At 46.6% G+C, this 16,025-nt stretch overlaps 1 protein-coding gene across 4 annotated transcripts in view; it reads right to left on the reverse strand.

Annotated features, from left to right (window-relative positions):
- CLSTN1 (calsyntenin 1) overlaps positions 1-16,025 on the reverse strand; it is a 112,900-nt gene that overhangs the window by 2,667 nt on the left and 94,208 nt on the right. For 2 of the 4 annotated variants that reach the window (XM_040326401.1, XM_040326400.1), the window contains 8 exons: positions 15,363-15,413; positions 13,163-13,320; positions 11,253-11,401; positions 10,135-10,361; positions 8,391-8,561; positions 5,410-5,555; positions 5,060-5,195; positions 1,485-1,669 (listed from right to left, as the gene is read on the reverse strand). In XM_040326401.1, coding sequence (XP_040182335.1) covers positions 1,485-1,669; positions 5,060-5,195; positions 5,410-5,555; positions 8,391-8,561; positions 10,135-10,361; positions 11,253-11,401; positions 13,163-13,320; positions 15,363-15,413 — 1,223 coding nt within the window. The remainder of the gene's footprint in view (positions 1-1,484; positions 1,670-5,059; positions 5,196-5,409; positions 5,556-8,390; positions 8,562-10,134; positions 10,362-11,252; positions 11,402-13,162; positions 13,321-15,362; positions 15,414-16,025) is intronic. The other 2 variants (XM_040326403.1, XM_040326402.1) reach the window with 1 other exon arrangement.

Here is a 16,025-nt window from a genome sequence, read left to right on the forward strand (position 1 = left end):
GCCAGAGGTGTGGGGGGGCGCCGGAGAGCCTCGGGAACACGCGGAAAGGCCCGAGGACAGTTCGGCTGACCTCGGCACGGCAAGTCTTTCCGAGTATTTGCGAACTGCGCTATTCGGCTTCTGTGCCCCCCCACCTCAGGCCAAACGCGGTACTGCACACCGCTGTGGCTTGAATCCAGCTCATTTTGCAAGACAACACTTGCAAACAGAGTGAGGATATTTAAGAATACAATGCCCGAAACGCTCGTTAACCGCATTACTCGAAATTCGAGGTTCCACTAATAATAATTCACACGTCGGCCCTTTTATCAAAGTTTTACCAAAATATTCAGCGCCTTTTCCATAGACTCCATGGCCAGCAAATACAGCGACCTCGCAATAATTACACTATATTACCAAAAGTATTGGGACGCCTGCCTTTACACGCACATAAACTTTAATGGCACCCCAGTCTTAGTCCGTAGGGTTCAATATTGGGTTGGCCCCGCCCTTTGCATCTATAACAGCTTCAACTCTTCTGGGAAGGCCGTCCACAAGGTTTAGGAGTGTCTATGGAAAACTTAGCGTTAAAGCGCCGCTCATTTTAGCAGCGCTTTAGCGCCATATAAGTGCCACTTTTTGGCCGCTAGCAGGGTGCTTTTAACCCAAATAAAGAGGTTAAAAACTTTTGTGTTGTGGCGCTTCCGAAACGCTTTTCAGGCACTTCAGAAGCACTTCCCATTCATTGCAATGGGCAGGGGAATTTTGAAAGCACGATATCTCCCCAAAGATGCTGCTTGCAGGACTTTTGCGAAGGTCCCGCAAGCGCTCCGCCCCGAGTGTGAAAGCACCCATTGTAATGAATGGTGAGGCAATTTTTCACGCTTTTTCTAGCCCTAAAACGCCTGAAAACTGCCTTAGTGCGAAAGGGGTCTTACTGGGATGGGAGCGCTCAGGGTGCATGCTCTATTGACACTAAAGTACACAAATATGCGGTCGCTCAACTCAAAGCCCTCCCACCAAGAGGCCGCATATTTGCGTTAGGTCAGCGCCAAAGGGGTTAAAGTCCAACATCAGACAAAATGTGTTTTTTATTAGTATTTTAGTGTTCATTTTTCAAAGACTTCCCGCTCGCTTACTGTAAGTGATGGGACAACTCAAACGGGGAGACGGATTTCTTTGTTTTTTTACAACAAGGGCAGGAAACGGGGCAAACTTTCCCCAAAGGGGCAATAAAGGCTTAGTATGTGCTCTTCTGAATTAAAAAAGGAATTTTAAATAATTGGTAAAATATGATAATTAGTGTGAACTAGTTGGGACAAGGCAACTGTAGACAGCCCTTTAAGAGGCCCTCTGAACCCTCCCAATATGGAGCCGCTTTCTACACAGCCAAAGCCCCCCCTATAGATCCGTGTCTCATTCATATCCAATAAGCAAAGTTCAATGCATGCGCGGCTCAGATGTAACCTGTCCACATGTGGATGAAAGTTTGGCATTACACGCACCTCCATGGGGTTGACGGTGATGGTGAGGGCCGAGTCATCCCAGTCCATCTCATTCTCTTTGCCGGTTTCTTGATCGGTCATGGTGCGCTGGTGAGCGGCACGGATACGAAACACTCCAAGGATGATCATGAAGACTAGGAAGCTCACACAGACCACAATGACGATGGTGGCTGCGCTGGGAACAACTGCAGAAGAGAAACCCAAGGATGAGAAGTACAACAGACACTAGAATGTAAATGCTCTGAGGTCAGTGGCTCCCTTCCCCCCCCAGACCATCATTGCGTGTCAGAATACAGAGGGCGGCCTACTAGAATACAGATTACAGTGATCAGCATTAATGAGAACAACCCTTTTGAAAAGTACGATCCTAAACAATATCTCAATGGACACAAGAAGAATTTCCAAAATGTTGACAAAACTAAGTTCTATAGAACATTCGTTTAGCTCATTACATAAAAGTAAGGTTAAAGCGGAGCTCCACCCTAAAGTGGAACTCCCGCTGATCGGAACCCTCCCCCCTCCGGTGTCACATTTGACACCTTTCAGGGGGGAAGGGGTTGTATATACCTGTCTAAAGACAGGTATTTGCACCCACTTCCGGCCACAGTCTGCGGGCAGGACGTCTCCTCCCGTCCTCCCCCCGTTGTGTGCTGGGAACACTCGGCTCCCAGAGCACAGCAGGAGCCAATCAGCAGGCGCAGCGCAACTTGCTCATGCGCCGTAGGGAACCGGGAAGTGAAGCCGGAGCGCTTGACTTCCTGGTTCCCTCACCAAGGATGGCGGGGGGGGGGGGGAGCAGAGTGACGAGCGAACGCCCGTCCTCTGCTGCGGACGGCGCTGGACTCCAGGACAGGCAAGTGTCCCAACATTAAAAGTCAGCAGCTGCAGTATTTGTAGCTGCTGACTTTTAATATTTTTTTTTTCCAGCTGACATCCGCTTTAAGGGAAAAGGGAATAGCCGCTCCAGGTGGGAACCCAGATGAATATCCTCCGCTGCAGACAACTCAGGTGCAGGCAATGCGCTTAGCCAAGCCGGAACAAAGATTGTCTCTGGACAGCCGCACTCTGAACAAAGTGCAGCCTTTATTAAAAGACGGACAGCACTACAAGTCACAGCAAAATAAAATAAAACCTGACCGCTGACGCGTTTCGCACTGAAACTAGTGCTTAGTCATTGCATAGTGCTTAGTCATCAGCTATGACTAAGCACTAGTTTCAGTGAAAAACGCGTCAGCAGTCAGGTTTTATTTTATTTTGCTGTGACTTGTAGTGCTGTCCTTTTAATAAAGGCTACAACTTGTTCAGAGTGCGGCTGTCCAGAGACAATTTTTGTGCCTGCTTTTATAAAAGTAAGGTTAATAATATTACTTGGATGTCAAAATCTTCAGTTTTACTCAAATTAGTTGATGCAAAAATGAACACACCCCACAACAACCACTCCATCTAGTATTTTGTATGACCTCCATGATTTGGACAGACAGCAGCAAATCTTCTAGGCATGGAATGAACAAGTTAGCGACATAAGCAACATTATCAAGCCCGTGTCCTATACTGTACAATTAGACCCCCTACACACTGACGGTGCTTTTTAGGTGTCTTAGCACTAAAAATAGCATCTGTAAAGCGCCTCTCAAGCCCGAGTGCTTACACATTGGGACGTTGTGCTTGCAGGACCAAAAAAAACAAAAAGGTCCTGCAAACAGCATCTTTGGGGCGGTGTGGGAGCGGTGTATAAACTGCTCTTAAACCGCCCCCGCCTGCAAAGTGCTTCGCAGGCAGTTATAACCCGTTCCTCGGCCGCTAGCGGGGTTAAAAGTGTCCTGCTAGCGGCCTGAAAAGCGCTGCTATAACAGTGGTAAAGCGCTGCTATAACAGTGGTAAAGCGCTGCTATAACAGTGGTAAAGCGCTGCTATAACAGTGGTAAAGCGCTGCTATAACAGTGGTAAAGCGCTGCTATAACAGTGGTAAAGCGCTGCTATAACAGTGGTAAAGCGCTGCTATAACAGTGGTAAAGCGCTGCTATAACAGTGGTAAAGCACTGCTATAACAGTGGTAAAGCACTGCTATAACAGTGGTAAAGCGCTGCTATAACAGTGGTAAAGCACTGCTATAACAGTGGTAAAGCGCTGATATAACAGTGGTAAAGAGCTGCTAAAACTAGCGGCACTTTACCACCAACGCGGCGTGCACCATGGTGTGAAAGGGCTCTTAGGATAAATGACATTTAGCAGCTCCCCGACATTAGACATTGCGATACAAAATCAATGTGATTTCAATGATCACACTGTGGTACCAGCAGAGGGCGCTGTTAGCAAGCTCAAGCTTCCTAATCAAACCAGAAAGATTCATATTTGTCCGTCAGGCTGTGTGCACAAACAATGTTATACTGATGAATACCAGGAATAAAAAGGGTTATTTTCTCTGCAGGCGTAAAACAGAATCAAAAGGCTGAAGTATGCTAAAGCTTTAAGACAGAGAAGGGGTAAAATGTCCCACGGCCACCAACAAATTGATGAATACCGGCACAGTAATGCCATTGTTTTTTTTTTTTTACAGCTTTAACCCCTTAAGACCCGGACCTTTAGGCAGCTAAAGGACCTGGCCAGTTTTTGCGATTCGGCACTGCGTCGCTTTAACTGACAATTGCGCGGTCATGCGACGTGGTTCCCAAACAAAATTGGCGTCCTTTTTTCCCCACAAATAGAGATTTCTTTTGGTGGTATTTGATCACCTCTGCGGTTTTTATTTTTTGCACTATAAACAAAAATAGAGCAACAATTTTGAAAAAAATTCAATATTTTTTCCTTTTTGCTATAATAAATATCCCCAAAAAATATATAAAAAAAAATGTTTTCCTCAGTTTAGGCCGATACGTATTCTACCTATTTTTGGTAAAAAAAAAAAAAAAAAAAAAAATCGCAAGAGGCGTTTATCGGTTGGTTTGCGCACAATTTATAGCGTTTACAAAATAGGAGATAGTTTTTTTTTACTACTAATGGCGGCGATCAGCGATTTTTTTCGTGACTGCGACATTATGGCGGACACTTCGGACAATTTTGACACATTTTTGGGACCATTGTCATTTTCACAGCAAAAAAACGCATTTAAATTGCATTGTTTACTGTGAAAATGCCAGTTTCAGTTTGGGAGTTAACCACAGGGGGCGCTGAAGGGGTTATGTGTGACCTGAAGTGTGTTTACAACTGTAGGGGGGTGTGGCTGTAGGTGTGACGTCATCGATTGTGTCCCCCTATAAAAGGGAACACACGATCGATGACAGCGCACACAGCTCACACACAGCTCTCCCCGTTCTTCAGCTCCGAGGACCGATCGCGGGACTCCAGCGGCGATCGGGTCTGCGAGTCCCGGAGCTTCGGACCAGGTCGCGCGCGACCCACAGCTGGGTACTAGCACAGGACGTACCTGTTCGTGCTTGTGCCCAGCTGTGCCATTCTGCCAACGTATATGTGCAGGAGGCGGTCCTTAAGTGGTTAAGCAAAACAAAGAATTAAATAATAAGCCATGCATTATCGATCCATAGGCCCGATCATGTTCTAGTGTACAGTAGCAGTACCTGATGTCGGGTGTGGATTGACCAGGTTGTGCCCGGAGAGATCCTCGAAGGAGTGATGCGCATTGTGGACAAACTGGGGCTGAATTGCTATGTGATTGGGGGCCTCAGCAGGGCTGGCTGTGTGGATCACATTTACCTGAATCAGGAGCAAAAAAAATGTCAGTGTTATGATACATACAAAACACGAGGAACAACTTTGATGCTTCATTCCTTCTAAAAACACCAAAACTCACTCCTGGAGGCCGATTGGATGCTTTGCAGAGTTGCACCTGATTTTGCCCTCTCCAGTTTTTAGTAACCCCCCCATAGTGTAGTTACAGGGTGCCCCCCCGCTTCTCTCTCACACTCACCTCCACCTTGAACTCATTGCTGCTGTAGCGCCCATTCAGCTCCGAACAGACCAGTTTGAATTTACGATCAAACAGGGTGGCGGTATTCCAGTTTCTGTAGCGGATGAGATGCAGGACCTCCTCGTAGTTGGCCATTGTGTCCACACCTGTAAAGACATGAAATGGTTAATTTCTGCTCGGTGCGGCACGTGGATTTAATAGCGTTATTGAGGCCTTCAGAAACCACGACAAAATAATTGGCTTTCATTTAGAGGTTTTGAGCCATCACACTCACAAACTGCTGAAAATGTTTAAAGTGGCAGTAAAAGGGTTTTAAAAAAAAAGAAATGTATTATACCTACAGGTAAACCTAAAATAAGGCATACCTGTAAGTACAAGGAAATATCTCCTTTACTTTAGCAGTGTCAGTGATGTCACCGTTGCATGCGCACCGCGCTCCTAATAGACGTGCCGTCCATAGAGAGAGCCGTGACTCCTGCCCAAATACGTGGGAGTGACGTCACTGTAGCTCGGCCAGTCAAACGACCGCACACAGAAGGAAGACCGGGCGAAGATGGAAGCCCTATCAGCAGTGTCAGTGCGCAGCTGGAGGGCTTTGTTTTCAGTCTTTCATAATGTGCTAGTATGCGATGCATACTAGCACATTATGACAATTTGCAGGGAGATTTTTTTTTGTTTTGCTTTTTATGCGGTTTACTACTGCTTTAATGATGGAGGAATGTCAATATTTTAGCCAATGTTTAAAAATAATAAGATCTACTTTGCAGGAAACTACCTAAGCGTACTGAGATGCCTGCTAAACCATCTCCATTACTTGTAATTACCGTATTTATCGGCGTATAACACACACTTCTTTCCCCTTAAAATCAGTGGAAAATCGTGGGTGTGCGTTATACGCCAATCATCGCTGTCTCTGAGCGCCGCCACCGACATATACCGAGCGCAGTACACTCGGCTAAGCTCGGCCACGCTCGGCCCTGTGCCGTCTCCTAGCCTTTATGCGAGAGGAGCCGAGCCTAGACGAGTGTACTGCGCTTGGTATATGTTGGCGGCGGCGCTCAGAGACAGCGCGGGAGAAGCGGGGAGGACACCACCAAGGCCGGAGACAGACGTCGGACCGGAAAAAGACGCCAATGGACGCCGGGCAAGACACCGAAGAGGGGCATTCAAACTGTAAGTAATTCATTTTTTTTCCTGAAATTTCCCTTCTAGACTTGGGGTGCGCGCTATACGCCGGTGCGCGCTATACCCAGATAAATATGGTAACCAGAAAGGGCAGTGTGCTTGGGGCTCCTTTAACCGGCAAAAGACATCAGCCACCCCAGCGGCATTTCCAAGGCCAGTTGGGAGATTTGCAGGCTTATTCAGGATGTCAGTTCCCAAACCAACGGTGTTTTTTTTGCCCAAAAGCGCCTCTACAGAACGCGATTTTTCAGGAGAGGAGATCTGACTGCCTCTAAACTCCGGTAACAATCATGTGTGAATGGACATAGGCTTTTATTGAGTTGCGTTCAGGAGCAGCAGTGTACACGACACCGAACCGGATATACAGCATAAGTAAATGATTCTGGTTGCGTTACCGCAGGGCTTGATAAATATTTGCTTTGAATCCAGAAGACAGACAAAAAAGTTAGGAGACAGTTTATGTTTTAACCACTTTCCTACCGGCACTCTTACCCCCTTCCTGCCCAGGCCAATTTTCAGCTTTCAGCGCTGTCACACTTTGAGTGACAATTATGCTGTCATGCTACACTGTACACATGACATTTTTATCATTTGAGAGAAATAGAGCTTTCTTTTGGTGGTATTTAATCACCACTGTGTTTATCGTTTTCTAAACAAACCTTTTACTTTATCCCGTCATAAAATTTTGCAAATAAGTATTTTTTATTTTTCACTGATGTGCGGATGAGGAGACACTGATAAGGCGGCATTAATGGACAACCATGGGCAGCACCGATGGGCAACCATGGGCAGCACCAATGGACAACCATGGGCAGCACCAATGGACAACCATGGGCAGCACCAATGGACAACCATGGGCAGCACCAATGGAAAACCATGGGCAGCACCAATGGAAAACCATGGGCAGCACCAATGGAAAACCATGGGCAGCACCAATGGAAAACCATGGGCAGCACCAATGGAAAACCATGGGCAGCACCAATGGAAAACCATGGGCAGCACCAATGGAAAACCATGGGCAGCACCAATGGAAAACCATGGGCAGCACCAATGGAAAACCATGGGCAGCACCAATGGAAAACCATGGGCAGCACACCAATGGAAAACCATGGGCAGCACACCAATGGAAAACCATGGGCAGCACACCAATGGAAAACCATGGGCAGCACACCAATGGAAAACCATGGGCAGCACCAATGGAAAACCATGGGCAGCACCAATGGAAAACCATGGGCAGCACCAATGGAAAACCATGGGCAGCACCAATGGACAACCATGGGTAGCACTGATGATCAGTGCCCTGATAATCAGTGTAAATGTCCCCTGTCACAGGATAGCTGGTTATCGGCTTTCCTTTCCTCACACAGTGACCGCGCTGAGGAAAGGAAATTCTAATAACCACCATTTGTTTACATGTGATCAGCTGATCACATGCCAAAGAGGCACTGTGATTGGACCTTTACCTCGATCTGTGATCAGCTGTGTCCGAAGCATGCCTAAGGGGTGCGTGGGGTTCTGGGAATACGCCAATAGACACCCTCCCAGAACTGGACGACTGTGCTGTAGCCGTCTTCTGGGTATAGTGCGGTCGACAAGGCAGATACGGACGGCTAACAAAAGCCCAGGCGCCAGGCCTTAATTTCTAGTCGCCATAGTGACCTGGCGCCTGGGCTTTGTCCAGCCCTGGGTTACTGCATATTTGCAGGATATTACCTTTGCACTACCTTCCTGTATAACCTCACCAGCACATCCTCGGCATCCTACCCAAAGTAACACCCTATAGCAATTTCACTAACCTGTGATGACGATCCCTTGGTTGGAGCCGGTCATTTCAAGCCCTTTCTGCTGCAGGTGAGTGAGATCCAGCTGGAGACTCTCCTGGTCGGGATTCAGTTCCTCGCCATCTACAGTCACCTCACAGGTGTCCAGGTTATGCATGATCTCCTCTGAAACCAAAGACTCTTGAACTGAATGGGGAAGAAACAAAGAAAAAACCACCTCAATGTCTGGAAAACGTTACTAATCTTTACTTGACAGCTTTTATATCACATATTGTACATATTCTTATCCTGGGAGCGCTTGTCAGCCTTTCTGTACAATTCATGCGATTAATTCTGGGGCCACTGAACATGGTGGTTGAGGTTTTAGGTTCACTGTATTTATACAATCCTGCCTGTGCTTTACAAGAAGGTTAATTGGCTTCGGTCTAAAATTGGCCCCTAGTATATGAATGTGAGTTAGGGACATTAGATTGTAAGCTCCTTGAGGGGAGGGAGTGATGTACATGTACAATGTATATGTAAAGCGCTGTGTAAAATTGACCTTAAATAATAATAATAATGATGATCCAAAAGAGCTTGCATTCTACCATTCACATCGCAGTCACACACCTTGATTAGCCCAACACATAGACACAGAACAACAAACCTGTATGTTTACTGATCCCAGCAAGAGGGGGTACTCACTTGCACAGAGGTGTATTTGCAGATGCCCCATGTACAATATGATGCAGTGACTAATGGTTGTCTTTTTGAACAACCATTAGTGCTAAACTATTTATTTTCCAACACCAGAAATAAGTGCGTTGCTTGTTGTTTTTGACTGTAGGCATGCACGACAATACATTTTATGTGCTTGGGTGTAACTTACATTTTTTTGCAATTTTTTCTTTTGTCATCACATAGGGGACAAAAAGTCCCCCATGTAATGATTTTTAGTGACCGGTTCTCTTTAATGAGATATGCAGGGTGTAAAAGACTCTGCGTGGTCTCCTTTGAACTCCACTGAATGTTTTGCAATGAAGATTGAATTAGAAAACATTACTTCCCGGCCGAGGACACCTAGTTGTTGACCTGGAAGTGAAGTCACGGACGTCGCTTTGTGGGTAACAGCAAGAAGGGGAAGAAAGCAGAGGTGTATCCACACACACACACACCCCCAGCACCGGTACCCGCCATGTCGTTCCCGGCCTGCAGATGGGCAAACTAAGCCGGAAAGCATGGTGGCGGTGCGTGCACGGGGGTGTCAATAGCAGGGGTTTGGTGTGAGCCCAAATGCTTTTATCTGACAGGTAGGAGTCTGCCTGTCAGTTTCACAGACAATCCCAGTGGCTGCAGCCACCCGATTGTGTGCGCGTGACACCCCCATCATCAGGTCCATACAACGTACAGACCTGGCAGCGAAAGGGTTAAGGGCCAATTCACACTGCAATGCAGAGCGGCAGGGGGCGCTCCGGCCTCTCTGTGTTGCCGGCTGCACTAGGGGGCAGTGTGGTGCACGATTTATTGCATCGCACTGCTCCCTTACCATGCGGTAAAATGTCTGTTACTGCAAATAGTGTGAATTGGCCCTAAATAGCCATCTGATCCAGTGCAAAAGCCCCTGTGATAACAAGCAGTTATGTGCCAAAATCCTGCAGCGGTGAGATCCTGCCCCGGTGTCACAGATTTGGGTGCAAAAAAGACAACTGTGTATATGAATGCTAAAAGGTAGTTATGCATTTTCTCTCATTTCGGTGTGCAGGTACAAACTTTTACTCACCGGTAGGATCCTCATCCCCGTCGCCCTCGGCTTCCACCTCCCGGGTGATGGTGCTGATGATGTGAAGCTCCGGGAATAAGGACACGCCCTCTGTGCTCTCAAACTCCGAGGCTGCGCGGGCAAAATGATCAATGCCGCTCAGGCTGATCTTGGGCTCCTCGGGCTGCAGCACCATGACGTAACTATCCACATCGGGCACACTGATACAGGTCTCCTCATTGAAGCACCTACGGCAACAAACAATATGGTCAAATCACAGACGTACGTCCTCATTTTCTTAGGGAACTTTGTGAAGGGGCCACTTCATCTAAAGAGTAATAGTATCGATATCTTCATTTCAAACCTAGTCCTTCATACTCTAACACAGTGATGGTGAACCTTGGCAGCCAGATGTTTTGGAACTACATTTTCCATGATGCTCATGCACTCTTCAGTGTAGTTGAGCATCATGGGAGCTGTAGTTCCAAAACATCTGGGGTGCCAAGGTTTGTCACCACTGCTTTAGCATTTTCTCCCACTGTCGGCGGACATCACAGAGTTGGTACAGTCTCTGGAAGACCAGCAGCAGGCTCAGCCTCTCTGCGTGCCACCGAGAGCCTGAACGAGCCATTCCCACCCCCCTTCCACAGTCCGGCGCGCCAGTAAATGCAGAGAGCGATGACTGATGTTCACCCCTCTCTGCTCAGAGCGGACCAAGAACTGAGCAAGCAAAGGTCGTGTGATCGCTCAGTTCTCGGGCTTAGAGCTGGCGGGGAACAGCTGTATTATGAAGAGGAGTATGTAGGTTTGTTTATTTAGATGCCACACTTCTTCTCCAGCAATTTGTTCTTGAAAAAGCCAAAATTGTGTGCGATTGTGTGTGTGTGTGTGTGTCGGTCCAAAAGAGGACCTGTGTTTGAGCAACTCCTTAGCATGGCATAAGCAGCTCTAAATAGGTCCAAATAAAATATTATTTAAAAGTGGGATTACAAGCTTGTTACAGATATTTAATCAGCAGGTACAGAGCCTCCTATGGTAAAATAAAATTCTATATACACCAAATTTACGTCTAACCCAGCATCCACCATAGAGACATGCAGTCCTGCAGAAGTATAAAGGGATGAGGAAATCACACATACTTCACTGTGGTTGTAATCTTCAGCCGTCTGATGCCGGGTGTGGGGAACTGGCGGGAGTTCAGGTAGGAGATGTGCTGCATGGCCTGGTCAAAGCGGTCAATGTCATCACCCTCCAGGGTCAATGTAGATTGGCTGGGACTCAAAGTGATCTGTGGAATGAGAGTCAGCATTCATCAAAGGTTCTGTATTATGTAAAGGACATACGAAAAGGGTTAAGAATTTCACTGTCTGCTCCTCTCTAATAATCCATCCTAGCAAGACTGAATATAGCAGTATGGCCCTTCCCTTTTTTTTACCACAATACGTACATGGTCATACGGCGGTCAGCCATAACCCCCGATATTAGGCTGGCTTCACACCAATGGATGCGGCTCGCAGCAGGGGTCCAGTGCGTTCCTGTTCTCCGTTTCAGGGCCAAATTTTTGCCTAAATTCGGCCCTGAAAACAGAGCCAAAGACACACAGCACTCCTGTGTAAACCCCCCAGCCCCTATACAAAGAAATGTGAACCGGCTACATAGAGAGTAGTTGATGGTGATCAGCAGACTACAAGATTTATTACCAGGTATTCTGCTCAACACCAACAATTACGTAACTGTATTACTAAGCATTGGTAACTGCTCAGTGAAGATCCAACTTTGGGGAAATATGTCAGAAACACCCCCGAGATAGTGTTTAGAAAAAGCCCATCTATAGGGAACAAATTAACAAGTCACTATAGACTGGACGGTAACACCAATATTCCATCAAATGGTATTTTTACTTGTGGCCAATGCACCCATTGTCCCTGGGTCAAAACAGGGTCCAAGTTCCAACTCCCAAATGGAGAGTGCTTTCGCCCTCGTTTTCATGCGACTTGAAACACGGGAGGAGTAGTATATTTGATGACCTGCAAATGCGGGGCATTTTATGTGGGAAAAACAATCCGCCAATTCAAGCAGCGGATATATGACCATATATACCACTCCCAATTTGCCAAAATTGCTCTTCATGAGGACATAAATGAACTGTATAGTTCTATTGGGTCTCAATGGTTGATTCAATATTGGGCCAAAACATGGGCTATACATTCTAAAATACCCCGTAAGCCACACTTTGGTTAATTGCCAGCGGACATGCCAGTCCAAGATGTGTGCAAATGTTTTTTCATAATTTAAGGTTTTTCATTGTGGACATTCCATGCCAAAATGATAATGGCCATCTTTCAATTTTATTTCAATATTTATGTTTCCAAATTATTTCTATATAGCTAAAAGAAATGTCCTGCTTTGGCTAGTTAACAGCATGCTTTAGGCATGCATTAGTATCCTTGCTTTGAGGGAGATTGTATGCCTTGCCCTGCTTTGTTTCAGCTGCAGTTCCAATTTTGACCACATCGATCAGCGCTTTTTGCCATAGTGTATGCCCTGTATGGGAATAAGTGCGGCCATGTAAGCCACTGACATTTTGACCTGCCCCTAATTTTTCAAGAGGCTTGGTCATTCCTTAGTCAGTGGCTTCAATAGGAGCATAATCCTGACGAAATGCCTTTACAAACCCAGATATTGGTTTGTAGAAGTAGGAGTGACATCATTAATGTGCTGTACATAGTCTATGCAGAGAGCAGAGCTGTGGGATGGGTCATGTAGCTCCTCCCACTACAAGCTACCTGCAAAAACCACAGAAGGGGGCAGTGACAAGACCAGTCACTCTGCACAAGGAGAGGGAGCAGCAGTGAGCGGTCTTTATTACAGGAAGCTCTTCCTGCACAGAGGTAACGTCTCACACTGGATTACTGCAAAGATCTGAAAGAAATACACAAAGCACACCAAGGAAGAATACATGACCCTCCCGTATCTAGACAATATTTGCTCATCTCAGAGTTCAGCTTTAAAGCAAGCTATCATTCCAGTGTGGTTTTTTTCCTTTTACCTTCATGCCCTTCCCGACACCCTCAGCTGGTGGGAACTCCAGACCTTCTTTGCAGGTATACAGACAATCGATCACCTTCGTGCTCTCCAACTTGCCAGATCGAACCATTAATCCGGCGAGATTTCCATGGAAAAACTGCGCCATGTGCTGCTCGCCACCTTAAGAGAGAGAAGAAGAAACAAAGTGAGTCTAGAAATAGGAGCACCGGGCTCCTTTGTGGGCATGCTCTTCTCCTCCAGGTGAGGTTATAGGCTTGACATGCAGGTTAGTAGCACCCAGCCATGGGGGCAGCCTGGCTTTGTCCAGGGGCCACGACAGGGGGAGGGACATGCAGATGAGCTCTGGATGTGGCTGGTGAAAAGTGGTGGAAATTAAGAAAGGCGTGGCCTTGGTGAGTGGTGGCAAATGAACGCTGGTCAGTGTTTAGCATATCAGTTGCTTCTACAATAGACTTCTGGAGGGGAGGGCTTCCTATAGACTCCATTTACAAGGGACAACATTGTATTCTAGTTTTAGTGACATTTTATTTTTAAAAATCTGAAGAAGTACACCTGGAGGACATAAGTACAGTGAAACCTCGGACTGCGAGTAACGTAGTTAACGAGCGCTTCGCTATACGATTACGGTTTCTTTGAAAACTCTGACTCGGTTTACGAGTGTTGTCTCCCAAAATGAGCAAGATTAAAGCCACATCGGTGTGCAGTACCGCGCTTGGCCTGAGGTGGGGGGCCGGAGCCGTTTGGAAATGCTCGGACATACTCCTGACATTAGGTCAGAAAGACACTTTTCCACTGTCAGATGTAAATCGCCACCCCGTTTCACACAAATGGGCTTCATCAGAGATGGTCCTCTGATGAAGCCCGTTGGGGGAAACATGTCAGTGGCAGAGTCATGTCTGACAGTGCCGGGGATGCCTGTCTGGTAGCAATAAAGCTTGTTGTAGTTCAACAGTGCAGTGCGATTTATGTACCTGTATGCATGCTATCGATCGTGTAGTATATTTTCTAAGGAATATATGGAAATCACGCAAATGTCAATATTAGCTCTGCTACTTTGAGGAGTTGAGGCAAATTCTGTCAAGAGTGGTGAAGGCCTGATAAGGAAAGAAAGTAATAAATACGAATCCTTGCCTCACAGCACCAAACAAGTTTTTTTTTTTAATTTTCTTTTATTGACGAAACATACCGGTCAGTGTATTATATCTATGGGCCAGATTCTCAAAGACTTACGTCGGCGTATCAGTAGATACGCCGTCGTAAGTCCGAATCTGCGCCGTCGTATCTTTAAGCGTATTCTGGAAACCAGATACGCTTAAATTTGGCTAAGATACGAGCGGCGTAAGTCTCCTACGCCGTCGTATCTTAGGGTGCATATTTACGCTGGCCGATAGGTAGCGCTTCCGTTGTTTTCTGCGTCTAATATGCAAATGAGCAAGATACGCCGATTCACGAACATACGTACGCCCATCGCAATTAGTTATGCCGTTTACATAAGACATACGCCGGCGTAAAGATAAAGCAGGTCTCTAGGTGGCACAGCCCATGCAAAGTACAAGCGTATCTTTTTACGTCGTTTGCGTAAGTCGTACGCAAATAGGGCTGTGCATAAGTTACGTTTACGTCGTAGGCAGTGTTCGACGTATCTTAGGCATTCTACCTGACGCATGCGCACTGGGATACGTCCACGGACGGCGCATGCACCGTACGTTCAAAACGTCATTTACGTGGGGTCATGCTTTATTTACATAAAACACGCCCACCTCTTCCCAATTTGAATTAGGCGCGCTTACGGCGGCACATTTACGCTAGGCCGCCGTAACTTAGGACGCAAGTGCTTTGTAAATACAGCACTTGCCTCTCTAAGTTGCGGCGGCGTAGCGTAAATACGATACGCTACGCCCGCCCACACTTACGCCGCCCTACGTGAATCCAGGCCTATGTGTTTAGAGATGCTGTAAGATAGATGATCGCTATGTTAGTGTGCGTTTAGGTCACCTCTGAGTATTATGAGATGGAGATAAAAGAGAAACGATGTAAACCTTCAATATGCTGACTGAAAACAGAAGAGGGACAGGAGCAGAACCCCCGAATACAAGCTAAATAAAAATAGAGGAAGTGAGTGTGAAGTTCATGCGAGGAGCGGATGGCATGGGATGTGTGTGTGATTTATAGAAGGGTGGGGGGAGGGGGACTGCAGACACCTGCATCACTCTCAGTCATTGGCTCAGTGACATTTCCACTTCCTGAATACTCTGCAGAAAAGTAAGAGAGAGGGACAAACAAGGAAAGTGACCACAAGGTTAGGGACATTTGTAACAAATGACAAAACAAGTTATGACAACAAGCGCACAGCTATACGGGGGGAGCGAAAGTCGGCCCAGGGGCCGCTCCACTCTACACCAAGATGAGCGCACTCGGGGTACAGTGTACACGTCGGGCTGGGATGGCGATTACTGTACACACTGCACAACCAAACACAAGAGCACCCAGGACACATGGTCATGAGGAAGACTCATGTACATTATTATAAACGGACACATCACCCAGAACCCTACGGGACCATTCACAAGGTGCGGAGCATGTTGGGCATGCGCAGTAGAAAACGGGGTGTAGCCGGAAATAACTCCGGGAGACAAGTCGCTGGTCACAGCGGTGTGCGGGGCCACTGCAACAGCTTTGATCTAAGGTCAGTATTTCATAATGAGCTAGTATGTGATGCATACTAGCTCATTATGTCTTTGTCTTACATGATTTGATTTTGTTTTTTCGGGTTTACAACCACTTTAAGAATAAGAAAGCCTCAAAAGGCAGAGCAAGTTTAAAATTTTACCAGAAAAGTGCATAGTTTTGAATAACTATAGCTG

This window comes from Rana temporaria, chromosome 10 (assembly GCF_905171775.1).
Source record: "Rana temporaria chromosome 10, aRanTem1.1, whole genome shotgun sequence".
Lineage (NCBI taxonomy): Eukaryota > Metazoa > Chordata > Amphibia > Anura > Ranidae > Rana > Rana temporaria.